Source organism: Myxine glutinosa, chromosome 13 (assembly GCF_964187855.1).
Source record: "Myxine glutinosa chromosome 13, kmMyxGlut1.1, whole genome shotgun sequence".
Taxonomy (NCBI): domain Eukaryota; kingdom Metazoa; phylum Chordata; class Myxini; order Myxiniformes; family Myxinidae; genus Myxine; species Myxine glutinosa.
The window spans coordinates 77740235-77767509 of record NC_136273.1 but is presented as its reverse complement, the minus strand read 5'-3'; the positions used below and the strand labels follow the sequence as shown (position 1 = coordinate 77767509).

Here is a 27275-nt window from a genome sequence, read left to right as displayed (position 1 = left end):
TTCTCTAACCTACAGAGGGTGTTCGTTGCATCAGTGGTACAGCCGCACCCGCAGCAAATGATGCTCCCCCAAATCCCCCATAGTCCAGTGCTGTATATGTAAGAAGAAAAAGAATAAGAAGAAGATAGGCATTATTTGAAAAGCAAATATTCTAAAATTATTGAGAGGTAAACCAAAAAGGCATTATTGTGTGGGTAGACCTCATCTAACCAAGTCATGCCGTTCTGGTGAATCGTTTCAAGGCAACATTGAGATTGCTCACAATGGCTAAAAAATGACAATGAACACTTCAATGTCAAGGTTGAGCCCATGCCCCAAAAAAGACCGGTGCACAACTTAATCTATCTATAATTCCAGTAATCTCTGTGTGTTTGTTTGTTTGTACGTTTGTTTGTCTGTGACCGCTGTTTCTCGACAACCACGGGTCCGATATACTTTAAACTTGCCAGGTATATTGCTGGGGACCCGAGGATGTGCCTTTTCAAGGTTTCATATTAATCGGACAATTACTTACCGAGCTATGTCCAAAAAACGATTCAACCAATCAGAGAGCAGCGAGCTATCGCGTGTGCCGAACGTGGCGGACACACTCTGCCTCGGATGGCACATTTGAGAGCGTATTCATTTATTTCACGTTTGCAAACTATGTTGGCGCTATGTTGGCGTTAAACTATGTTTTAAAACTAATTAAAACCCCGGGGGGATTGTCACTGTACTCGCAAGCCGTTCGCCGTTCGCTTTGGCGTTGCGAATGGACCAAAACATTTCATGAACCAAACCATTTCATGTAAAGCGTTCGCCGTTCGCTTTGGCGTTGCGAATGAACCAAAACATTTCATGAACCAAACCATTTCATGTAAATAGAGGGGGGGGTATAATTTTAGATATAGATATAGTACGGGCATGCCCTAGTATCCTCAATGAAAAGAGTTTTCGATGGACCAAAGAAGAGAGAGGGAGAGCGATAGAGAGATGGAGAGATTGAGAGAGAAAACAACAGCTATGAAACTGAAGTAGTCGAGGAAAGAAAATCTGAATACAACTACAAGGATAAATTGTGATTCTAAGAGGTTTCAAGATTCCTCGATCTTATTTTAGAAAGAGGGCATGGGTAAACAAAAATGTCCTCTCCTTGAAATGACATGTGCACGACTGTGCGTTTACAAAACACGAGACTTGACAGCTTTGGCATGCAATCAACGTTCACCGGTACAAACATCATGGCTTTGAGAGGAAATGTCACCTCTGGGTTCTCTGCATCAATCTGGTTCATGTGGATTTCATCTGTGGTTAACCACTGCATCAACATTTCCTGCCAAGGAAACAACAATTGCCCAAGGATTCAGCTCAACGAGTCGTTCGGTGGATCGTCAAATTAAATTGACCATATAAAAGTTAAACATTCGGAGGCATCATGTGACGCTGCGTGATCGCAGTGCAAAGCATACCACCACTTTCCCATTCTCTTCTTTATCAATATACTGGTCACAAAACATTTGGTAAGAACCCAGGACAGCCAGCTTGCCTCCGTGTTTCTGTGTGGAAAAACAACAACAACAACAACAACAATAACGGCACACAATAGAGCACATACCTCAGCCAGGCTTTATGCTTTGTATCCCACTGAGTAGCCGGATCTGCATCCCAACCATTCGTCCTTGTCACACATCAAAATCTAATCAATTAGTCCTCGTCACACATCCAACCTACCCACCAAATTTGTCTAAATCCATCCACAACTGTTTGAGATATCCTGCTCACAGAAACACAAACGGACAGGTGTGAAAACATCACCTCTGTCCACCTGTGGTGATGGAAGTAACAGCAACAAAACCAAACAATCTGCGAAATTAGCAAAAAAAAAGACATCTTATAACACTCCTGCATGTTGTCGAATCTCCGAACAACTCCGAGTAACGTTGGTCCATGTCTTTCAGTATATCTGTTGCAAGGTGAACACCTTTGAGTGGAAGAAGGCAAGGACTGGCCTGTTAACGGGGAAGCAAACACTTCCAGTGGAAAGTATCGCCATCGCAGGCTTCACGACACTGAGCGTAGCGCCGAAAGGGTACAAAAAGTTCAGGGCCCTGCAGAGGAAGCAGAAATTAGTTGATGAGGCCCAAGCTGGCATTCAAACCAAATGCAATGGATTGTACAACAGTGTTAGGAACCTTTATATAACAGGTATGACATTTATGAATTAATTTAAAGATAGTGGCTTATGACATGCTGAATGGAGAAGATGGATCAGACTCGGCAACGGTTGCTCGAGTGAGATGTGCATGGAAGAAGTTTCGGGAACTGAGTGGCGTGCTGATGAGGAGGGGAGTGTCGATGAAGCTGAAGGGAAAGGTGTATGCTGCATGTGTGAGAAGTGTTATGATTTATGGGAGCGAGACATGGGTAATGAACGTAGAGCAGCAACGAAGGCTGGAAAGGGTGGAAATGCGAATGGTTCGGTGGATGTGTGGAGTATCGTTGAGAGAGAGGAAGACAAATGATGAATTGCGAAAGATGATGGGGAATAGAGCCTGTGATTGATGCTGTGAAGAGGAACAGGTTGAGATGGTTTGGTCATGTGTTGAGGAAGGATGAAAGTGACTGGTTGAGAAGAGTGATGGAAATGAATGTAGAAGGAAGTAGAGGACGGGGAAGACCGAGAAAGACTTGGCTAAAGATGGTGGAAGAAGAAATGCGGGCAAGGGGGTTAACAAGGAGAGATGTAGAAAATAGGGCAAAATGGAGAAGATTGTCATGGGGACCGTGAGGCTAACCCCGCTCTAGCAGGGAAAATGGCCTTAAAATGCCTGTTGTTGCTGTTTGTATAGTGGCTTATGTTTACAAACTGCAATCCCTTTAATGATCAAGAAATGCTCATAAAATGCCGTTTTGTTCTTGAAACAAGAGAAATAATATTGATGAGATTGAAAGTGCAGCAGCTTTGCAAATAATAAAGTACCATGTCAGGATCAAAGTACCTGTGCACAGAGCAGTGCACAGTTAAGAATACCAACCGGGATATGGATGTGCCGTAATCCTCATCTCCAGCACTCTTACCACCCTTGCCCAAGGCCCGATTCACTTCCCTTGCCAGCAAGACCGTCCAAGTTAAACAAAGCGTTCAGGGCAACGATCTAGCTATGATCTCAAAGGACCACCACGAAACAAAGAATTATCTCTGAATAAATCACAACAATTAGGTCACATTTGTTCCTCCTTGTCATTCGTTAACGGGAGGAAAATAACAGCATCTCATGTTGGTGCAAAAGAAAGTACAAGCGCCTGAAATGAACACAAAACAAGCACTACAAGCCTGCGCACACCAAAACTAACACAAAATTATGGCTCGGAGATGAAACCTAGAAAACGGGAAGCGATTTATAATAACCTTGTCTTGAAGCCTAAGACTTCTGGCCCATCATGCAGTGCCTACGGCCTTACCGATTTCAGCACACCATTGGGAACGAGAGCTTCCTTCGGATGAAAATACTTGTAGTACACCGTCCGGACAACTGCGTCTGTTAAAGGCAAATCCACTTCAGTGACATCATTGACGGTATTTCGCACAAGCCATTGTGAACCCGGCATGTTTGGTCATTGTATAACAGCATTGCCTCCCATTGTACTATGATTTTTGTTGTATAAATAAATGTCCACCTGCTGGTCTCAGCCTGGCGCTGGCTTAAGCGTTAAGTTGGCTGGCTTAAGATATCTGTATTAAGGGTCGAGGGGGAGAGAGAGGGAGAGAGAAAGTAGCGGCAGGAGCGAAGCCTCACCTCATGTCGCTATACTGTACACTCCGGGAGGGAGGGGGTGGTGCGAGGAGTGGAGTGGAGCGAGGGAGAGGGGGTAGAATGAAGGGGAAGGGAGAAAGAGGAGGGAGTAGGGGTGAGAGTGAGTGGCGAGGATGAGGAGGTGGGGGGAAGGTAGAGTGAGGGAGGGGGGGGGGGGGGAGTGTGCAGGGTGAGAGGGGGTGGGGGGGGAATAATTATATATATATATATATATATATATACTATATTATATATATACTACTATATAATATATAAATAATTGGCAGGATGAATATACAGACTTGGCATTTATATGGAATTATATTATTTTTGTAGGGGTGAACTTACTTTTCAAGATGACTTAGAACCAAAAGTTCATTGGAAATTATGTTGAAATTATTCTAGATTTTGTTAATGTGACCTTTAAAAGAAACAGAAAAACACATTTGACATTTCGAAGCAAATAAATTGATCCTTGAAAGTGATGTAAACTGATATCGAACTCAATTCACGGACAGTACGGTGTTAAACCTTCTGTACGTTTTCCAGAAGTATCTCTTTATTGAGCCACATTAGCCAAAAAAAATTCAACAAAAACAGAAAAGCTAAATTATGACTGGGATTACGGACAGTAAAATTACAGTTCAGTACTTCGTGTAACCCCCACGAGCATTCAGGAGAGCACGCACACGTCGAGGCATGCTGTTCACGAGATTTGCCAAGGTTTGGACAGGAATCGCTTGCCATGCAGTGACAATAGTCTGCTGCAATTCACGCACAGAGGTCAGCTGCTGGTCCAAGTTGTCGATTTGATGCAGTTAATTCTGCCCACAAGTTCTCTATCGGATTCATATCCGAGGACATGGCAGGCCACTCCATATGCTCTACACCACGGTCAGCAAGAAAGTGTTGGATCATGCGAGCACGATGAGGCCGTGCATTGTCATCTTGAGAGACAAAAGTGTTCAGGCGAAGAGGCTGCACGAGCAAATGCAAGCAATGTTTCTTCCAGAATGACCCTGTACTTGAACTGGTTCAGGTTTCCATTCAGAACAAACAGGTCAGTTTTGCCCCCTGCATGAAAAGCAGCACCAAATGGTCACCCCACCACCTCCAGCTTGGACTCTTGGTACTATACAATCTTCGTTGTGGGCTTCATGCACTTGTCTGCACACTCGGACGTGGCCATCTTGACGATAGACCAGAAATCTAGACTCGTCACTGAAGTGTCACGTGATTCCAGTGTCCTGGCTTGCCATTGACGGTGCTCTCTGGCCCACTGCAATCGGTGCTGGCTGTGTTGTCTGGTCAGGCGTGGCTTTCTCAGGGGACGCCTGGCACGATAAGCCTGCTTGAACCAGTCGTTGGTTGACTAGCCTTCTGGATACAGGCACATTTGTCATTTGCTGCCACTCAGCCCTAAGCCGATTAGCTGACTTGGTACGGCCATTGCAGAGTAACCGGTGCAGCTGGCGGTCATCTCTCCTTGTGGTTCTGCGTGGACGTCCTGGCCTTGGTATTAGAGTAGGGCCACCCATCTGAGCATTTCGTTTCAGGATATTTGACACCTGACCTTGAGTTGATGCCATACTGCCGAGCAATAGCACGCTGTTTCATGCCGGAATTTCGTAAAGCCACCACTCCATGACAAATAGCATTGTCAAGTTGACGGACCATCTCCAGAGGAAGCGGGCAATAACTTTTGTAGACGTGCAGCAGTTGTTTTCCACTAATACAGAATGCAACAACCCTTATATACCCGATTGTGATGCCAATCGTCAAATGTACCTGTCCTTACATTTTGTCATGCCACCTGTGATATAATCCTGTTATTGACTTCTTGCTGTGAAAGACAATCAGTGACATGGTTCTTTCAACAAAGACATCACCGAATGGGTAAAATAAACTCACCAGATTGATATACTGAGTTCAGAAAGTAAACCCAAGTCAAGAAAAAATAAATATTCCATATTAAATGCCAAGTCTGTATATATGAATATATATAATATATATTCATATCTGGATTCGGATCTTCACCAAAAAAAAATTCTGTGACAGACACCCAACCTGTCCAACCAGGTTTTGTCTGAATCCATCCACAACTTTATGTGATATCCTGTTCACAAACAGACAGACAAACAAACATACATACAGACAGGGGGTGACAACATAACATTCACCTTAGGTGGCGGAAGTAAAGCTGCAAGTTTATTTAACAATAGCAAAAACATAACTTAGTGGGTTTTTTTTGGGTCAATTTCACAGGATCTATAAAATGAAGTCTCCATGTGCTGCATTACGAATGTGCAGACGGGGCAGTGAGGCAGAGTACTTGCCGTTATTAACCATGATGCCAAACTCCTCCAGAAAGAAGTTGATATTGGTGTGGTGCTGATGCTCTCCACCTTCACCCATCATCACCAGAACACTCCCACCACCTTCCATAAACCCATCATCACCAGAACACTCCCACCACCTTCCATAAACCGCTTCAGTCCCTCTAACTGTTCAGACATCACGATGTGTGGAATCAGGTACTATTGCCATCGGCATCAAATATTCAATTACAATGTTTACCCCACAAAAAAGCATTTTATCCATGAAGAATGATCTATAACTCCCTTCTTTTTGCACCCAACCCCCCCTCATCACCCTCCAGATCCCTCTGGTTATTGTAAGAGAGAAACCTCAACCCCAAAGAATCTGGTTATTTGCAGGTACCATCCAGCAAGGAATGCATATTTTTTTATTTTTTTTTGTGTACAGAGTCGAGGCTCGTGAAAGAGCTAACGTTTATCAAACAAACAAATCAAACAAACAAGCAAACAAAAGTATATAAAAAGGGGAGCGGTCGACAAGATGGGGAGAGAAGGGGAGGAAGCACACAAACACAACATTTGAGAGCAGGGACATCGGGAGATGTTTTTGGAAGGAGAGGGCCTGGGGGAGGCAGGATAGGTATAAAACGCAAGGACACCAAGGACTTCCAGGAAAGAAGTCAAAAGTCACCTCAAAAAAGTGGATTTGGGGTGAAATTAGCGGGGTAGAAAGATCAAGGTCTTGGATTGGGGAAGATAAGAGATGGTGGTGAACAGCCGTTTTAAAGACCTGGAGGGAGGAGTGGGATTGAAGAGAGTGAGGGAGTTTGTTCCAGAGGCGGGAGAAAAATGCCCGACTGGGCATCCTCCGTCGTGCGAAGTCCTTCCTCGGCACACCTGAGTCCTCACCACATACAAGGCTTTCATCCGCAGCTCAATGGAATACTGTTCTCCCCTATGGGCCGGTGCTCCTGCCTCACACCTAGCTCGGCTTCACGCTGTTGAAACCAAAGCTTTCAGAATTATTGGAATCTCCCGCGATGAGCTATCTCTGAGGGCCTTTCACTCACTCACCGCAGGCAGGTAGGTGGTCTTTCTGTCTTCTACCGACTCCTCTCCGGCCTTGCACCCCCAGCTCTCTCTGTGCTCTGTCCCCCAAATATTCCTACAGGTCGCACAAGATCTGCAGCAACCCTCTGATGGTTAAACTGCCGAAATCTCGGCTCTCTGCTCACCTTCACTCTTTCATTCCTCTTTTCTCCCGCCTCTGGAACAAACTCCCTCACTCCCTTCAATCCCACTCCTCCCTCCAGGTCTTTAAAACAGCTGTTCACCACCATCTCTTATCTTCCCCCATCCAAAACCTTGATCTTTTCTACCCCCGCTAATTCACCCCAGATCCACCTTGTTTGAAATTCCAACTTCTTTCCTGGAAGTCCTGGCAGTGTCCATATGTTTTATACCTCTCCACCGCCCCCTTCCCACGCCCCCCCCCCCCCCCCAAAGCCCTCGCCCTCTCTCAGATCTCTCGATGTCTCCATGTCTCTCGGTCCCTGCTCTCAAATGTTGTGTTTGTGTCCTTCCCCCTCTCTCCCCATCTTGTCTACCGCTCCCTGTTATATGTTTTATGTGTCGGTTTGTCTTTCTGTGTGATTAATGTTCGCTCTTTCACGAGCCTCGACCTTGTATACAAAAAAAAAAGAAAAAAAAGAAAAAAGAAAAAAGAAAAAAAAAGAGGAATGAAGGAGTGAAGGTGAGCAGAGAGTCTTGATTTGGCAGTTTAACCATAAGAGGGTTGCAGGCAGATCTTGTGCGACCTGCAGGAATATTTGGGGGACAGAGCCCAGAGAGAGCTGGGGGAGCAAGGCCGGAGAGAATTCGGTAGAAGACGGAAAGACCACCAACCTGCCTGCGGTGATTATAAGTGAAAGGCCCTCGGAGATAGCGTCATCGCGGGAGATTCCAATGATTCTGAACGCTTTGGTTTCAACAGTGTGAAGACGAGCTAGGTGTGAGGCAGGAGCACCAGCCCAGAGGGGAGAGCAGTACTCCATTGAGCTGCGGATGAAAGCCTTGTATGTGGTGAGGAGCTCAGGTGTGCCAAGGAAGGACTTCGCACGACGGAGGATGCCTAGTCGGCGACTGGCTTTGGAGGCCAGCTTGGAAATGTGGTTTTCCCAGGAAAGATCATGGCAGATAGTGAGACCCAAAAGCTTGAGTGACAGAACTTCTTGGAGAGGATTATTCAGAAAGTAGATGGGAGGGTTGTCCAGTCGGTCTTTTCGGAGAGACATCGTAAGAGTGTGAGATTTGTCAGGATTGAAAGACATGTTCCACTTGTTTGCCCAGTCTGTGATTTTGTCCAGGTCTGCAGAGAGTGAGGAGGCTGCAGACTGCCGATCTGAGGGATGAGGAATGGAGCGGCAGAGAGTGGCGTCATCAGCAAAGAGATAGAGAGGATTTTCAAGAGAGTCAGAGAGATCATTGATGAAGACCAGAAAAAGCACAGGGCCCAGAACACTGCCTTGGGGAACTCCAGCCTGAACAGGAAGAGGAGATGAGAGAAACCCATTCAGGGCCACACGTTGACGACGACTAGAGAGGAAGTCCGCCAGCCATGCGTGGAGATTTCCATGGATACCAAAGGAGGAGAGTTTGGTGAGCAGAGCGGGGTGCCAGACCGTATCGAAGGCACGTGATATGTCGAGGGAGACAGCTCTAATTTCCTGTTTGGCATTGAGGACCTCCATCCATTGTTGAGACAGCAGAAGCAGCATGTCCAGAGTAGAGTGACCTGGTCTGAAACCAAATTGATGATCAGAGATCAAGCCATTGGAGAAGAGGAAAGATTTCATATCCGAAGCAATGATGGATTCCATGACTTTGCTGATAATTGGGAGAAGGCTGATTGGTCTGTAGTTGCTAGGATCTGTTTTTGCACCTTTTTTGTGCAAAGCGGTGATGTTGGCTGATTTCCAAGCAGATGGCAGTTGACCTTGAGCAAAAGAGAGGGTGAAGAGAACAGAGAGAGGGAGTGAAAGAGCGGAAGAACAGGATTTTAGGACCCGTGGGCTGATGCCGTCAAATCTGCCCTCTCACAAAACAATTGGGCAACGAGCCCCACAGCATCTCGTATTGATTCTGCCTGGGAATACTTTCACAAAAGCCTACTCACTCATGCACTGGTTTATGCCATCCCACCTGCGGCTATCCCATCCCTCCTCTAGGCCCTGGAACACTGAATCCTGTGGGGAGGTGGTTCTGGTCAGTAGCTTGCTTTCTTAACATGGAAGGTTATTAACACTGAAGACAACTTTAGTTCATTACATAAGGCTCACAGGTATGTGTCCATCCTTCTAAGGCAAGCCAGCAAACATCATTTTGGTAGTCTGAAGGCTGAACTCTCCAACCATTATCCTTCCTCCAAGTGTTGGGGGCACCTTGTCAAGTCTGTCTGTGGTGTATGCTATCCATCCACCACCTTCCCCACCTCAAACTGCACCATTACAAACTTTGCCCAAGACAAGACAGAATGTCTTTACCAAAGGTGGGCGGTCCGCTTCGAAAGTCCGCTTATCCGCTTATCCGCTGCAGCGGACTAACGTTTTCGAAGCGGATAAGCGAATCGGAACAACCCCCGGAAACCGAAGCGGATAAGCGTAAGCGGACTACCGAAAAATTAAAGCGCATCGCGATTCGCCAAATCAGCTGTTAGCCTGAGCCGTTACTCTAGAATTGTGAATATTTATTTAAGTGAATAATCTATCTATAATTCCAGTAATCTCTGTGTGTATGTGTGTGTGTCTGTGTGTGTGTGTGTGTGTTTGTCTGTGACCGCTGTTTCTCGACAACCACGGGTCCGATCTAATTGAAACTTGCCAGGTATATTGCTGGGGACCCGAGGATGTGCCTTTTCAAGGTTTGAAATTAATCGGACAAGTGGTTCCCAAGGTATGGTCACCGTACTCGCAAGCCGTTCGCTTTGGCTTTGCGAATGGACCAAACCATTTCATGTAAATAGAGGGGGGGGGGGGGGGGTTTCTACCGTACTCGCAAGCCGTTCGCTTTGGCTTTGCGAATGGACCAAACCATTTCATGTAAATAGAGGGGGGGGGTTCTGTGGTCGTTACTGCCACGTGGTTTCAAAGTTTTTTTTTGTTGTTGTTGTTTGCACGCATGTTTTTTTGCACGCACGTACGGGCAAGCACGTACGGGCAAGCACGTACGTGCGGGCACGCCCTAGTAAGTGAAAACTGAATATTTTATTGGACGCTAGAGCGGCAATACGTCAAGATGGAGAGATTTCTGACTCTCCAGCCCAGCGGCAGTGCCAGGGACAGGCACACGAGCGACGCAAACCAGCAGTCCCAGCACAGCGACATCCACAACCCGGCGGTCAACATGATGGGGGACGTGGAGGACAGTCACGAGATCTGCGCCCTGACCCCTCAGCTCGCGCGCAGCAGAGTAGAGTAGAGTCGAGTGGAAAACTTTATTTCAATAAATTTTGAATAAATTTTATTTAAATAAAAATGTATATTTTTGATCTTAAAAGCTTTGTTTGTCTTTGTAGTAGTTAGAAATGGCTATTTAGGCTTAAAAAGCATTAAATTCCCTTTAGAAACGTCAAAAATCGCTTTAAAAACGTCGAAGCGCTTTAAAAAAATCGAATCGAAGCGGATAAGCGGATAAGCGGTAAGCGGACTAAGATTTTCGGCCGCTGAAGCGGATAAGCGAATCGGACTACACGGGCTGGCGGAGCGGATAAGCGGTAAGCGGACTTAAAATTTTCCGAATCGCGCCCACCTATGGTCTTTACTCAGTGTTTGCCTCCATAGCTGCCTGTGGCTTACATGGCCATCTTCATATCTGACTGACTTCCTCCACTAGCACAGTCAACAAGGTGTACAACTGCCTTATTGGCTAACCTTTACCTCCATCTTTTTGTTCCTCTTTTCTCCCATTTGTGGAACTACCTTTCCGAGATGATTTAATCACATTGGCCCTAATAAGTCTTCAAGCAAGAGGTGCACCACTATATCCTGTAACCCCCCCAATCCCAACTCATAATCTTTTCTACCCACATTTAACCCAACTAACCCCACCCTCTTACTTGCAGGTTACTGCGTCTCCTTCCCCTCCTCTTTTTACAGTCTGTTCCTGCCCGGCTTGTTGCCCAACCTTTCCCACCGCTGTCAATTTGCCTTGCCTTGCCTTGCCCTCTGGCATCACGCTTTCCCAAAATCCTAAACAATGAATGCAGTCATTCAGGTCATTTCATCCAATCATTTAGCTGTTCATTTGACAGCTTATGATGCGAACGCATATGTCACAAGTACAAAACTCACCTTTTAAAAACTCACCTCTGCTGCCGTGAACTTCTCTCGTGGTCCACAAGTTATCCAGACTTTCACGCCAGCCAATCGTTCCTCCGTTATTTCTTCCTTGAGGCTTGTGGGAAACACAACCAAAATACGTCAACAAACATCGCACACTCGAAAGTCAGACTATCTCACAGAACATCTAGAAAACTTCCTATCATCTTCAGCACAAAATGTTTGATTGGGTATTTTCACAAAAAACCTATCCCAAATCCATTTTATGGTGTTTTATCAGTTTCAAAGGATCGTAGTGGAGCTTGTACACACACAGGTATAATTACGCATTGAAAGATGTGATTAAATAAATGCAACATAGAAAGTTGGAAATTTGGATTACTTTCTGAAGAGGTGTTAATTTAACAAATTAGATTCCTGGAATGATGTTTTTTGACACTACGTCATACAACGACCTCTCAACATTCCTTATCCATTTGAAATTCTTTATTTATGTTCAAGCTAGAGGGTTCAGAGAACACCTTATCCCACACAGTCTTGAGAAAAGATCTTTTGGATGAAGTTGGCTCTGCCGTTGCATCGCTAGAAATCGCTATTTTAAAAAAATCTCTGTTACTCTGCCCTCAGAGCACGTGGCAAAATTGATTGGTTGAAACGGCGTATGCCCAAGTACTGCTAAATTGAAGGTTTTTGGAAGTGGAAGCAAGGTGATTTGTGTTCTACAGTGTTAAAATGTAAAATGTATAAAATGTATAATTGGGAGATTCCGCGAGATCTTGGAGACGGCCTTGGCCTTGCAGCCTCAGGCTTCCCCCGTCAAAGTTTGTTCCTTCCTTCGCCGGTTTTGCTAGGTTTTTTGATTTTCCCTTCTCCCCCAAACTTCACCGAACATCTACTCTTTGTCTAACGTTGCAACCCCCACCCCCCCCCCCCCCCGAAAAACAAAAACAAAAAAACTTATTTCTCTTTCTCCTCGTGTGCTTTTGTCCCATCGTGTGCTTTTGCCTCTGTCCATGTGCGCTGTCCCGCCCCGCCCCCATTATCGCCCTGCCTTCCACCTTTTGCCCTGTTCAAGTGGCTCCTGGTTGTCCCTCGAGGCTCCCTCTCCCCATTGGTATTTTTGTGAATATAAGATTGTTTTTCACGGTTCTGTTTAAATATGTTTAAACTTTCCCCTGGAGTGTTTTATTCAGTCGTATATTACAACACGCTGTTTTTCTTCCTATTTAAAAGGCTCCTTTCAATTTCCTCTTCAACTCATTCCATTTCAAAAAAATATTAAATCTCATAATTATTTCTCACTACATGCTCTAAATTCTCATTCATTCCACCCCTCCTCCATCGTTCTTAAACGGATCACTAACTTGAAAATCACAACAAACCCAATTTGTTATAAATGTTCATCTTTTATTAATCATCCACTTTCTAAACTCCCCCCTTGCCCCTCTTCTCCAAATCTCCCCCATTGCCCCTCCCCCCCGAAACTCCCCCCTTGCTCCTCCCCTCCTAAACTCCCCCCTTGCCCCTCCCCTCCAAATCTCCCCCCTTGCCCCTCCCCTCCAAATCTCCCCCCTTGCCCCTACCCTCCAAATCTCCCCCCTTGCCCCTCCCCTCCAAATCTCCCCCCTTGCCCCTCCCCTCCTAAACTCCCCCCTTGCCCCTCCCCTCCTAAACTCCCCCCTTGCCCCTCCCCTCCTAAACTCCCCCCTTGCCCTTCCCCTCCTAAACTCCCCCCTTGCCCCTCCCATTCAAAACTCCCCCCCAACCGCTCCCCTTCAAATATCCCCCCCAATCATCCCTCCCAAATTCTCCCTCCTCCCACCTCCTTCTCAAAGCTGCCTCCTCCCCACTTCGTCTCCCTTCTATCTCATACCTCCACCTCCCCCAACCTTCTACTTACCTCTGACCCCCCTCAAACAACCCCTCACTGTGCCTCATCCCATCACCATCAAACCTTTCGTCCTCCTCATCCTTCCCTTTCTTGTAACTCTTCTGTAATCTCTGACATACTATCAACTGCTCTTCCTACCTCCCCCTCTCATCCTTCATCTGACCCTACCCCTCCCCTGTCCTGCACCCGATGCTCCCCCTCTCTCCTCATTAACGGTATGGACCTCAAGCATCCGGGGCCTTCGCTCAAACCTGATTGATCTCTCCATTCAGGTTGCTTCTGACAATCCAGACTTGATCTGCTTAACAGAAACTTTCCTCCTTCAAGATGTCTCTGATTCCTTAACATCTCTTCCTGGTTACTCCCTCCTCCAGTATGATAGACCTGAGCCTCGTCCTGGTGGTGGGGTGGCTATCTTTATCAAAAACTCTCTTCCTCACTCTCCTTGCACTGCCCTCTCTCCACCCCACCCCCAGGAGTACCTCTGGCTACGGCTTCCTCTCCGCCCCCATCTTTTTTTCAGATGTGTTCTGTACTGTCCTCCAAACAGTGATGACTCCATTTTCATTTCGCTGTTGGACAACATGGGCCAACTTCTATCAACTCATTCAAACTCTCTCTTCCTCATATGTGGCGACTTCAACTGTCATCATGCCAGCGGGCTGGGTGTGGGTTCATCTCTCACCAGCCATGGCACCTCAGCAAAGGACTTCTGCGACTCATTGGGACTGACACAATCTGTCAATTTCCCGACCCGGATCTCAGTCAATGGAGTATCTTCTCTTCTGGACTTGGTTATGACTAACTTCCCTGCAAATGTCTGCTGCTCTTCCTCTGCCCCAATCGGTTCTTCTGATCATGTGCTTGTTAAAGTGAACATCTCTCTGGCCATTCTCAGAGAGCCTCCGCAGTGCCGACGAGTCTGGCATTTCACTCAGGCCGACTGGCACGGGCTGCAAGCAGCCATCAATCACCTGGACTGGTCTCCCATCTCTACTGCCCCTGACATCAATTCTTCCTGGGAATTCTTCCAAAGCAAACTGCTCTCTCTCATGCACAGATTTATCCCATCTCGTCTTCAGTTGTCTTACCCTTCCTCCCGTCCATGGTACACTGAATCTTGTGATGAGGCAGTTACCCTGAAACAACTTGCCTTTGCCTCTTGGAAGGCAAATCCAACTGAAGGCAATCTCAGTTCCATCCACCAAGCTCAGAACAAGTGTGTGTCTACCCTCAGGAGTGCCAGGAAGCACTATCTCTCCACACTCAAGATTGAACTCTCAAACCTGTCTCCTTCCTCCAAATCCTGGTGGCGTCTGGTCAAATCCGTTTCTGGTGTTTGTTCCCCCTCCATCTCCTCCCTTACCTCAAATGGCTACACAGTTGACACCGCACGTGACAAAGCCGAATGCCTCAACTCTGTGTTTGCCTCAAATTCCTGTGTCCCAAACCCATCTCTCTCTGTTCCCACCTTTCCCAGTCAAACCCAACTGCTCCTGGACTCTGTGTCCTTCTCTCCTGACAAGGTGGAGAAGTTTTTGTCAAACCTCGACTCTGATTCTGCAACTGGACCGGACGGCATCAGCCCACGGGTCCTAAAATCCTGCTCTGCTGCTCTATCTCACCCTCTCTCTGTTCTCTTCACCCTCTCTTTTGCTCAAGGTCATCTGCCAGCATCTTGGAAATCAGCAAACATTTCCGCTTTACACAAAAAAAGGTGCAAAAACAGATCCTTGCAACTACAGACCAATCAGCCTGCTTCCAATTATCAGCAAAGTCATGGATTCCATCATTGCTTCGGATATCAAATCCTTCCTCTTCTCCAATGGCTTGATCTCTGATCATCAATTTGGATTCAGACTAGGTCATTATACTCTGGACATGTTGCTTCTGCTGTCTCAACAATGGATGGAGGTCCTCAATGCCAAACAGGAAATCAGAGCTGTCTCACTTGACATATCACGTGCCTTCGATACGGTCTGGCACCCAGCTCTGCTCACCAAACTCTCCTCCTATGGTATCCATGGAAATCTCCACGCATGGCTTGCGGACTTCCTCTCTGGTCGCAGTCAACGTGTGGTCCTGAATGGATTTCTCTCATCTCCCCTTCCTGTTCTGGCTGGAGTTCCCCAAGGTAGTGTTCTGGGCCCCGTGCTATTTCTGGTCTTCATCAATGATCTATCCGACTCTCTGGAAAATCCTCTCTCTCTCTTTGCTGATGACTCCACTATCTGCCGCTCCATTCCTCATCCCTCAGATCGGCAGTCTGCAGCCTCCTCACTCTTTGCAGACCTGGACAAAATCACAGACTGGTCAAACAAGTGGAACATGTCTTTCAATCCTGACAAATCTCACACTCTTACAATGTCTCTCCGAAAGGACCGACTGGAAAACCCTCCCGTCTACTTTCTCAACAATCCTCTCCAAGAAGTTCTGTTGCTCAAGCTTTTGGGTCTCACTATCTGCCATGATCTTTCTTGGGAAAACCACATTTCCAAGCTGGCCTCCAAAGCCAGTCGCCGACTGGGCATCCTCCGTCATGCGAAGTCCTTCCTTGGCACACCTGAGCTCCTCACCACATACATGGCTTTCATCCGCAGCTCAATGGAATACTGTTCCCCCCTCTGGGCTGGAGCTCCTGCCTCACACCTAGCTCGGCTTCACGCTGTTGAAACCAAAGCTTTCAGAATCATTGGAATCTCCTGCGATGAAGTTAACTCCGAGGGCCTTTCACTCACTCACCGCAGGCAGGTTGGTGGTCTTTCTGTCTTCTACCGACTCCTCTCCGGCCTTGCTCGCCCAGCTCTCTCTGTGCTCTGTTCCCCCAATATTCCTTCAGGTCGCACAAGATCTGCCCGCAACCCTCTTATGGTTAAACTGACAAAATCTAGGCTCCCTGCTCACCTTCACTCTTTCATTCCCCTTTTCTCCCGCCTCTGGAACAAACTCCCCAACTCCCTTCAACCCCACTCCTCCCTCCAGGTCTTTAAAACAGCTGTTCACCACCATCTCTTATCTTCCCCCATCCAAAACTTTGATCTTTTCTACCCCCGCTAATTCACCCCAGATACACTCTTTTTTTTTTCGAAATTCCAACTTCTTTCCTGGAAGTCCTTGCAGTGTTCATATGTTTTTACCTCTCCCACCTCCCCCCAAGCCCTCCCCCTCCCACATTTCTCCCGATGTCCCTGCTCTCAAATGTTGTGTTTGTGTCCTTCCCCCTCTCTCCACATCTTGTCAACCGCTCCCCTTATTTTTTGTGTTTTATGTGTCGGTTTGACTTTCTGTGTGATTAATGCTACTAGCTCTTTCACGAGCCTCGATCTTGTATACAAAAAAATAATCATAAAAATTCAATTGCAATAAAATTAATGTTTTAAAGGCTGGAGAACCCCTCCCCCCGTGAAACCCCTCCTCAAAGAACCTCCCCCCCCACCCCACTCCTTAATCCCCCTGTAAGAATCCCTCCCACTCCTCCCCCCCCCCCCCCCTCCCAATAATTCAACTGAAATTAAGTAGTTCCGCGGTCATAGAAATGGACGAATAGATAGACAGTGAACCAATTGCTTAACACTGCTTTGCGCTACGCACGTGGGATAATGACATTCGGAAGATTGAAAAGTGATGAAACAAACCTTTGAATCTTCCAATTTGTTCGAAGCCGTGCCTGGAAGGTTTTATAACCTGACGAAGCGGTGAACACCTCCTTCTTGGAGGCATTGAAAATGATGACATCTCTTCGTGCCATATTTCCCTGCCAACAGCGACAATCATTTAGTTTACTAATAAATTGATACACCCAACTTGTGAACAGTTCTCCAGCAAAAAGAATGATGCAAATGCCAAAAAGTTCACAATGTACCTTCAAAACATCACAAATTCCATGATGGACTTTAAACGTTTGCTCCATGAGCTTCAAAAGTGAATTCCAGTAGGTTGTGTACAAAATTGCAAAGCATTTTTTACTTTTTGTAGTTTTTACCCTCGCCAGAGGAGAGGGTATTACATTTTTGTCCGTTTGTCTGTTTGTTTGTTTGTCCGCACAGATTAATATAAGATTTTCTCTGCAACCGTTGATCCGATTGACATGAAATTTTCACCATAGCCTCCTCCTGTATAATATTTTAATGCTAATTATGACATCATAGGTTACGTGGTATGGGCGCCATCTTGGAAAAACCGAAAAACTTTGCACCTCTATATCTCCGAACGCGCTGCAGATAAACCATAGAGACATGGCTCATTGTAAATAACTCTCCATGGGGAATAACATATTGTTACGTTTATGGGGGGTAGGTGAAAGAATACCGTAGGAAAGATAGAACAGTATAGGATATAGCATGGGCCGTGTAACGAGCAGGAGAATTTTGATGTAATAAGTAGGGAGACTGCAGCTTAAGGTTGTTTAAATGTTCACCACACGAGGGGTGGTGCAGTGCTAATTAGTGGTCGGGTTTAAGGATAATTTTCCCCAGTGTGTGCTTACCCTCTGTAATCTTACCCTAACGTTTTTTCTGCCACTGCCGGCCATGTAAAAACACTCTCAAATTACATTTACCGTCGACAAAAGCCAAGGACGAACCGGTCGGACTAAGCCCCGCCCCAATGGACTTAATAGGCGAAAGCCCTGCCCACGGAAGGCGGAGAATCAGGGGGGCGTTGATAAAGGCCGTCGGGCCACTCCCCGATGGATGCGATTGGGCCGTAGGACGTGGGCGGGCGAACTGCAAGGGAAACGGCCCAATTGACTCTGGAGAGTGAAAAGGAAGAGCGTGTCTCTCTCTCTACTCGAAGAAGAAGGCTTTGCCATCTTTTGAGATTGGTGCTGACGATTGTGTGGGCAATTTTGAGGTTTTGGCAGTGGTGCTTTGCCAAGGAGCTGAAGGTCGCATTGTCCGTTCCAAGGACAAGGAGGTGGAGAAAACGAGAGGGCCATCTTCACGAATTGCCTCATCCCCGGGCGCCCATGGTGCCTTCGACGCGTGGCATTCAACGTCGCCATTTTTTGCCGAGTTTTCCACGCGAGCGGCTCAGAGCCACCTTGCACTGCCAACCTCACCAAAAGAACCATTTAGGACGCAGATCTAAGTGCCGGCACAAAAAGGGACATTTTATTTTATATCCCCCTGTGTGTCCGTATTTGAGACTGTATGGAGGGTTCCTCAAAGTAGGATTTATTTTACCTTAACATTTATTTCGTCATTGCTTTATTTTCATTAAATCATTATTGTTGAATTTATTGTGGTGTTTGCATGTTTTGTGGGTTCGGGTATAAACCCGTGCTTTTCATTCAGATAAACAAACGCTTCGCATTCCTTCACTCCCGCACGCCAAAAATAACCATCATCTTTGGCTGGTCGCTTCGGAGTTAAAGCAGTTCGGCTAGTCATCCAAGGCTGGTTTTAACTAGCTACGGGCACGACAATATGTTGATGATGTCATAAGTGCCTCCATTATGACGTCATAATTCGACAAAGTACTAAACTTCATCCAATCAAGATGAAATTTCTTGAACCTCATCTAGGGATAAATTGGTTTAGAAAATAAAATGACGTCATCGGTCACGTGGTTCGGCCGCGCTATTTGTTTCAACACAAAAGGAGACCACTAAAAACATGTCCTGGCAAGGGTCTGCGATCTCTGATTGCTCTTTCTTGCTAAATATGGTTTGGGCAGGGAGGATAGCCTGAAGGTTAGGCCACGCACCTTTGAGCTGTCTCACCTGGATTTGAATCCCGACAGCTATAAACTTTCACCCTAGTCTTTCACATACAGGGGAATTCATCAATGTGTGCGCCGTCAATCAGAAGGACGTCAAGCCGCAGCACCCAACTGCCAGCATTGGCGGCTGTTAAATATCACACTGAAGCGCGGTGTTACGCGCGCTGCTTGTAAGCAAGTAGGAAGCGGACAACGCGGTAAGTTGTAAGAGTCTTTATTCAAGAGCTCCACTGTAACACTGGAGCGTTCCGGGCTGCGCGCCCGGTGTATATCCCGCGGCCACGCCTACCCCTAGGGCATGGCTGCCGCCCACTTGGCACGCGGAATGATGTCATCACGCCAGTGAGCTTTCGTGTCCGCCACACGCGCCCCCCCAGAATTCCCGCGCACGTGGAAGGCCAGTTTGCGGGGCAAACGGATGACCCGGCCGAAGCGCCCTCTGGCGACTGGCGGCGTCCGGGGTGCAGGGATGCCAGCTGGGATGCCTCCGGCTGCACCCGGGATGGGTGCAGGCTCGGGGGGCGGCATGCCGGCGGGGCCGGGCGGTGCCGGGGGTCCGCCCGCCGGGGGGCGGCCCCGACGCGGGGGCCGAGCCACCGGCGGTGGGTGGTCCACGTCGAGGTGGGCCGGCTTGAGGCGGTCTATGGAGACACGGTCAGGAGTGCCGCTGATGTCCAAGGTGAAATGTTTCACCCCGGTCTCCAGCACGCGGAAAGGCCCGTCGTACAGGGGCCGCAGTGGTGTCTGGTGGGCGTCGTGCCAGACGAAGACGTACTCCGCGGTGCGAAGCTCCGGGGCGACGTGCGTAGGTGGGTGCCCGTGGTGCGCCGTGGGCACCGGGGCGAACCTCTGGGCGGTCTCCTGCAGCACGGAGCACTCCTGCGCCGCGGACCATGGTGCCGTGGAGTCGGGGAGGAACTCGCCCGGCACCCGCAGCGGTTGCCCGAAGACCAACTCCGCCGCGGATGCGCGCAGGTCGTCCTTGGGCGCCGTCCGGAGGCCCAGCAGCACCCAGGGGAGCCTGTCGACCCAGCCGCCGTCGCGGAGGGTCGCCCGGAGCGCGGTCTTCAACGAGCGGTGGAACCGCTCGCACAGGCCGTTAGCCTGTGGGTGGTAGGCCGTGGTGCGGTACAGCTGGACCCCGAGCCCCCGCGCGACCGCCCCCCAGAGCTCCGAGGTGAACTGGGGGCCGCGGTCGGACGAGATGTCCGAGGGGGCGCCAAACCGGGCGACCCAGGTGGCGATGAACGCCTGCGCGACGTCCGCCGCCGTCATTGACGCCAAAGGCACGGCCTCCGGCCACCGGGTGGTGCGGTCCATCATGGTCAGGACGTGGGTGAAACCCCGCGAGGGGGGCAGAGGTCCCACCAGGTCCACGTGAACGTGGTCAAACCGACGTTCCGGCACCGCAAACGGGGCCAATGGGGCCTGGGTGTGTCGGAGCACCTTCGCACGCTGGCACGCGAGGCACGCCCTGGCCCAGCCGTGGACGGCCTTCCGGAGGCCATGCCAGACAAACTTGTCGGCGATCAACCTCTGGGAGGCCCTCGTGCCCGGGTGGGACAGGCCGTGGATGGCGTCGAAAATCTGGCGCTGCCAGCCCGCGGGCACGATGGGGTGAGGCCGCCCGAGGGAGACGTCGCACCAGAGGGCCGTGCCCGCGCCGTTGAACGGCACCTCGGTGACGCGGAGGCCCGTAACGGCGGTCCGCAAGGCCTGGACGTCGGGGTCGGCGGCCTGGTCCGCCGCCATCCGGGCATAGTCGATGCCGAGGTGGACCGCGTGGGCGACGGACCGGGAAAGGCAATCCGCCACCGGGTTGTCCTTCCCCGCGACGTGCCGGATGTCCGTCGTGTATTCGGACATGGCCAAGAGGTGACGCTGCTGCCGGGCCGACCACGGCTCGGTGACCTTGCCCATCGCGAACACCAGTGGCTTGTGGTCGACGAAGGCCGTGAACGCACGGCCCTCGAGCAGATGGCGGAAGTGCCTGACCGCCAGGTGGAGCCCGAGCAACTCGCGGTCGAAGGTACTGTACCGGCGTTCGGGCGGGCGAAGCTGCCGGCTGAAGAACGCCAGCGGTTGCCAAACTCCACGCACCCATTGCCCGTGCACCGCGCGCACCGCCTAGTCCGAGGCGTCGGTGGTGAGGGCGATCGGTGCATCGGGCGCCGGGTGCGCGAGCATGGTGGCGTTAGCCAAGGCGAGCTTTGCGCCCATGAACGCCGCGTCCATCTGCTCGGTCCAGGTAACGTCACCTTTGCCCGGCTTCCCTCGGAGGGCCTCGTGCAGGGGGCGCAGGAGCTGGGCGATGCGAGGCAGGAACCGATGGTAAAAGTTTACCATGCCCAGGAACTCCTGGAGCCCCCTGATCGTGCGGGGGCGCGGAAACCCCTTCACCGCCTCCACCTTGGCCGGTAGGGGGATGGCCCCGTGCCTGGTGATGCGGTGCCCCAAAAAGTCGATTTCAGTGACACCGAACCGGCACTTGGCGGGGTTCACGATCAGGCCGTGCTGGCCCAGGCATTCAAAGAGCGTGCGGAGATGGTGGAGGTGCTCTTCGTGGGACGCGCTTGCGACGAGGATATCATCCAGATAGACGTAGACGAAATCCAAGTCGCACAAGACGCTGTCCATGAGGCGCTGGAACGCCTGAGCCGCATTCTTCAAACCGAAGGGCATCCGAAGAAATTCGAAAAGACCGAACGGCGTGATGACAGCCGTCTTCGGGATGTCCTCCGGCCTGACGGGGACCTGGTGGTAACCGGGTATGAGGTCCACCTTCGAGAAGAAGGACATATTCGCCAAGCGGGTGGAAAAGTCCTGAATATGGGGGACGGGGTAGCGGTCGGGGGTGGTGGCGTCGTTGAGACGGCGGTAGTCCCCGCACGGTCGCCACCCCCCGCCGGGCTTGGGCACGATGTGGAGCGGTGACGCCCAAGCACTCTCGGAGCGCCGCACGATGCCGAGCCGCTCCAGCGTAGCAAACTCGGCTTTAGCAACCGCGAGCTTCGTCGGCTCGAGGCGGCGTGCCCGGGCGTAGACCGGGGGCCCGGCGGTGGGGATGTGATGTTCCACCCCGTGCTTGACGGTCCCGGCCGAGAAGGTGGGCCTCGTGAGGGCCGGGAAACGGGCGAGGAGGCGGGTGAATTCGTCCGCTGCCGGAAGCGTGCAGATGAACCTGGCCGGAACGGAACCGCTCAGCGAGCCGCTCGATGAGCCGCTCCGTGAGCTGCTCAACGAGGCGGGCAGCGCGCAAGCGAGCGAGCTGAATGTCTCGGCCTGGACAAGCCTTCTGTGCTTTACGTCCACCAAGAGGCCATTGGCACAAAGGAAGTCCGCGCCAAGCAGTGCCATAGGCACGTCGGCAGTCACGAACGACCATCGGAAAACCTGCCCTCCGAACCGCAGAGAAAGGCAGCGTTTTCCGTATGTGCGAATGGGCGTACCGTTGGCAGCAAGTTGTTAGCCAGTGTTAGCCAGATGTCATCACGCCAGTGAGCTTTCGTGTCCGCCACAACACCATGTCTTTCCTGAAGAGTAGGCGAGTTATCACCAGCACCCAGAACAAATTATCACCAGCAGCCACCTTAACCTTTAAGTTTAAACCAACACCAGGCTTTATACTTGGAGTAAAAGTGTCTTTACAGCCTGGAATTTTTGTTCATTTTTCATTAATTAGTTAAAACAAGCTGCACAGCCATGGGGGGACGCGCGGACACTGGACAGCGACGTCCGTACGAGCTAACGGGACATCGACATTTGATTTACGAACATCATTAACACATTTTTCCCTCAGCTTCCATGAGATTTCTCACATATGTATGAGGCCCAAAGAATGTTTGTAAACACACAACCTTCCTGTTCTCTCTAACTCACGCATCTCTTACCTGTTGAGAAAGCTGAGTGAATCATTCGTTATTCATTCTCATTCCTTCGCCGCTCATTCTCAAACTTGCATTATTTTTTATTTTTCGGTTATTCTTTTTCAGTTCTTATTTCTGTAATATCAATCATAGTAATATTAATATCTAATTACTTCAATTTTGTATAAAATTCCATTCTCCATCTTTCCTCTTATTATTCTTCGTTCTTTATCCTTCTTCCTCGACTGTGTCTTCGTACCCCACCCGAGTGAACACCAGTAACGCCAAGTCCGACAAAAGTCAAAATTACGATCGGTTCCACCGGTGCATGACGTCATCTATGGTAACCATGGCGTTCGCGTCAGTCTAACCGACCAATCAAACGCAGCCCAATAAATGCAATTGACACCTTATTCTACATGTTATTAGCACAATTAAAATTAAATTATTGGTTTATATATTCACTATTTAAATTACTTTTCTCCTTTTTCTGTGCCGTCCTGTTCAAATATATATTTATTTGCATTTGTACTTCCTTTTCCTGCCGAGTTTTTGTTCTTCCTTTAACCTTGCTTACTCACAATTATCGGCTTTAGTCTTAGACATTATGCATCAAATTCTCCGTTAAGATTTATGATTAATGCAGGTTCCACTGTAAAGTTTTCACAACATTGAGGCAAACTTCTTCCCCGCAAAAAAACGCCAGTCGAGAACAGCGTCGATTGACATACTGGAGGTTATACACCTCCCAATCCATATAGCATCAATCCCGCACAGATATTACATACAACAACCATCTGATACTACATAGCACAAACCTATAAACTATGAAACACCCTTTCCATTCAGCAACCATCCCAAATCACTACAGGAGAATCCGGGACGTTTTGCTTCGTCTGCGCCTGCGCAAAACAACTTATTTAAATAAAAGGTGGAGCTGCTGATTGACCCGCCCTTCCTGGCTTAGCAAGACACGCCCTTCCTGCAGGGGTATATAAATTGGGACAATCTCCGTAGTCCGTACCCTCTCCGAGTGATGTATAAAGAAAGGTGGATTGGTTTTCATGGAGAAGGAACATTTTAAGAATTTTGTTCCACTCATCAAGATGAGAGCCGTTGCTACCATACTTGTAGGTAGGCCTTGAATGGTGGTACAAGATTTGTTCAAGTATGACCTTTTTGATAAATATTGTCTCTTTACCAATTGCAACTTGTTTTATGCGACCAAACTTTGGAAACTTACTCCAAACTTCTGCTTATTAGTCCCCTACCCGGAGAGTTTGTTCTCTGTCTGTCCGTCTCACTTCTGGTTTTCTGCACTTTTGTCCGTACTCTTTGACATATTCAACTGAAACTTGTTTGTTATGACTTCTTGATCCTCGTGAGCAAAAATCTGACCAACTTGCCTCCCCCAAATTGACCTCCCAGGCACTCAAGAGACATTGGAGACATTCTACACATGACGATCGAAAAATGAACACCAGTACCCGCGACTCCGATCAGTGAGTATGAAAACACTGTGGTCCCAATTGTCTGCCATTCCCAGATTTAATACAATGTATGCATCTCCTCCCCAGGCTAACCCCCGCTCTAGCAGGGAAAATGGCCTTAAAATGCCTGTTGTTGTCGTTGTTGTTGTTGTTTTATGCATTCTCCCCATCTTCACACTAACTGTCGTGTAGTTGTGTCTTGTACCTTTTTGTTCAGTCGGTTCAATGGTATTTGTTTGTAGTTGCGCACCTTCGTTTGTCGTCATCTTGTGATGTCAGGTACTTTTTATTTCAGATCGAGGGGCTGCTCGGAATAACACATGATGTACCATAATCTGCTACACAGTGGTGATGCTGCCAAAGCGGTTCCTTGGCAAGGGTTGTACTGGATGGTTTGCCATTGCCTTCCCAGCAGAAATTTGGCCACGGTGCCAGCAACAGCTTGCATACTCCAGATAGACACCATGGGATAGTTTGACATCCAACTGAGGGACGACACACACATTGATGAAACGCTGGGATGACAGTTTATATCTGGGTCGGGATTCAAACCCAGGCTAGACAGCTTTAAGGTGAGTGTGCATACCTCTAGGCCATCCCGATCCACTACCAGGTAAATAAATTATTAATAAAAGGAGGAAAACCTGGCACAGAGTTATGTACATAAAGCACAATTGGACCAGCCAACATGTCTCTCCGTGGCTTGTACAATGTCTATTCTCTCCGAAATGTCACGCAAAGACATGACACCAACTACTTCTGCCACAAATAAGACAACTTGACTTCTACTGATAGAAATAGTCATTCCATCCCAGCAAATAAGAACTCGTTTATTCTGAGAGATCCACATCCACTTAAGTTGCCACCAATCATTCCAAACTTGTTCTAACACAAAACTACTGACCCTTGTACGGACTTCACTGCCCCAGCTTAAGAATGCCTTCCCAATGCCCTCGGCCATTATGCTCCTCTGTCGATGCGTAACTGGACCTATTGATGCAATGGACATAGTTTGGCCGTTCCAACGTGCCACATGCGATCGCCGCTATGCCATCGCCCTAGTTGACTATTACAGTAAGTGAACATCCATACGCTGCAATGACCTCCATAATTGCTACATTTCAATTTGGACGCTTTGTAATCTCCACCACATCTCGGGCATTGAAACTTGCTCATACAGGCCTTAGCAATATGTCCAAAACACAGGCAGTTGAAACAACGCAAAGGTGATTGAATAAACTGGTGTACCAAAGAGGACCCAACAACCCAAGAGCTCTATGAGGAAGAGCATCTCTACAAAATGTCAACAAAACAGCAGAAGGCAGACTTCTCATTCCATCGTAATCTAAAAAGTACTTGGCAATGGTTAGAGCGTCAGCTGAATCCGGGAGGTCAGTAGTTCAAACCCCGGCTGGGTCAAACCGCAGACTTTATTTTATAAAAACTAGCAACGGTACCCGCCCTATGGGCGGGGCTTCAATTGGGAGGCCCAAATGAAAAGGTAAAATATCAGAAATTGAAGGCTTTTTTTTATTTTAAATGATTCATATAAACATCCGTTAAATCACATCACACGCAAATCATCAAAGATGGTATGTGCTGCTTACTTGCTTGACTCTCAGGGTTTAAAAGGATAGACCACGGGCAAACGATGCTGGGAAGGCAATGGCAAACCAACCAATGCAACCCTTGCAAAGAAACTGCATCGGCAGCACCAACGCTCTGTAAAGACAACTGGTACATGTTGGGGTTTAATACCCTAATCCTCCATCCAACCTCCAAAACTCATCCAGATCTGCCACCATTGTCCAGAAACATTCCCTGAATGACATTTTGAGACAAAGATTTGGACAAATTGATCCAAATGAAATAATCATGATAAATATTTATTAAGTTTGTCAGCAACTCCTTCATCGCCCGTGCATGCTTCTACTTCGTCGTTCGTATGCAGCACAAGGCTGCGGGGTAGCATCGTTGGCATGAGGGTGTGGCTGTGCTGTTGATGCAGTGCCCTCTGCTCGTTATGGCAGGAATTTGGAGTTTTGCCAGGGTACTGGCGATAGGTCGCCTATTCTTCGCGAAGGACACTGGGGGATCTTTAACGTCCACCAACGAATGCTGGCAGACAGTACGCCCCGTTTAACGTCCATCCAAGGGAAGGGCACACACATTGGTGGAACCGAGGCTAGACAGCTCAGAGGCAAGTGTGTGTTTTTAAAGGGCCTGAGCTAGGCCAAATCCTTCCCTTCATCAAAATAATCAATCATCCTCTCACTCCCATGTTAAAACACTGCTTTAAGTTCCCTGAATCTGTTACACAAAATATCATCTGACCTCTTCATACCATCTCCATGCTCCCCTAATCGACCTTCTCAAAACTTGCCTCGTCACTCTCTGGGAGTCCTGTCATCTTTTACCATTTGCAGTCAAGACATTAAAAACAAGAGGGAGAATTGCTTTGCGATATATGTCCCCGACCAAGTTTCAGTTCAATATGTTAAAGGGAAAGGGGGGGGGGGAAAAGTCTGAAAAACTGACCCATGTATTACACGTGATATTTGATAAGTCCAAAAAGGTTTCACTCCGTGAAAAATTGGTGAAACGTCCCAAAACTTAAACTTGTTCTGTAACTTGTCAGAATAAAACATGTACCAAGTTTAAGTTGAATATGTTAAAGAGTATTTGGAAAAAGTGCAGAAAACCATATGTGGGACGGATGAATGGACGGACAGACGGACAGACGGACAGACAGGCGGACAGCAAAGCAATAGTCCCCTGTGGGTAGAGGAATTAATAAGAATCATAACTATCCTCTCAGCCATAAACTGGGCCTCTCAACATTTCCATGACAAAGGGGTTCCCATCAACATCCTCATATTG

At 48.4% G+C, this 27275-nt stretch overlaps 2 protein-coding genes across 5 annotated transcripts in view; one reads left to right on the top strand and one right to left on the bottom strand.

Moving 5' to 3' along the window:
• Nucleotides 1-23068, bottom strand: part of IFT52 (intraflagellar transport 52) — a 42811-nt gene extending 19743 nt beyond the window's left edge. The window contains exons 1-10 of the mRNA XM_078767678.1: nucleotides 22930-23068; nucleotides 16954-17072; nucleotides 11455-11542; nucleotides 6250-6277; nucleotides 6110-6211; nucleotides 3437-3518; nucleotides 3015-3086; nucleotides 1961-2087; nucleotides 1449-1535; nucleotides 1244-1312 (exon numbers count right to left, since the gene is read on the bottom strand). Of these exons, the coding sequence (XP_078623804.1) occupies nucleotides 1244-1312; nucleotides 1449-1535; nucleotides 1961-2087; nucleotides 3015-3086; nucleotides 3437-3518; nucleotides 6110-6211; nucleotides 6250-6277; nucleotides 11455-11542; nucleotides 16954-17066 (768 nt within the window). The 5' untranslated portion in view covers nucleotides 17067-17072; nucleotides 22930-23068. The remainder of the gene's footprint in view (nucleotides 1-1243; nucleotides 1313-1448; nucleotides 1536-1960; nucleotides 2088-3014; nucleotides 3087-3436; nucleotides 3519-6109; nucleotides 6212-6249; nucleotides 6278-11454; nucleotides 11543-16953; nucleotides 17073-22929) is intronic.
• Nucleotides 6469-27275, top strand: part of LOC137439037 (serine/threonine-protein kinase Sgk2) — a 46936-nt gene continuing 26129 nt past the window's right edge. The window contains exons 1-2 of one of the 4 annotated variants that reach the window (XM_078767675.1): nucleotides 6469-6490; nucleotides 24334-24407. In XM_078767675.1, coding sequence (XP_078623801.1) covers nucleotides 24379-24407 — 29 coding nt within the window. In that variant the 5' untranslated portion in view covers nucleotides 6469-6490; nucleotides 24334-24378. Of the gene's footprint in view, nucleotides 6491-23883; nucleotides 24074-24333; nucleotides 24408-27275 lie in introns of those variants that run through there. The other 3 variants (XM_068134638.2, XM_078767673.1, XM_078767674.1) reach the window with 3 other exon arrangements.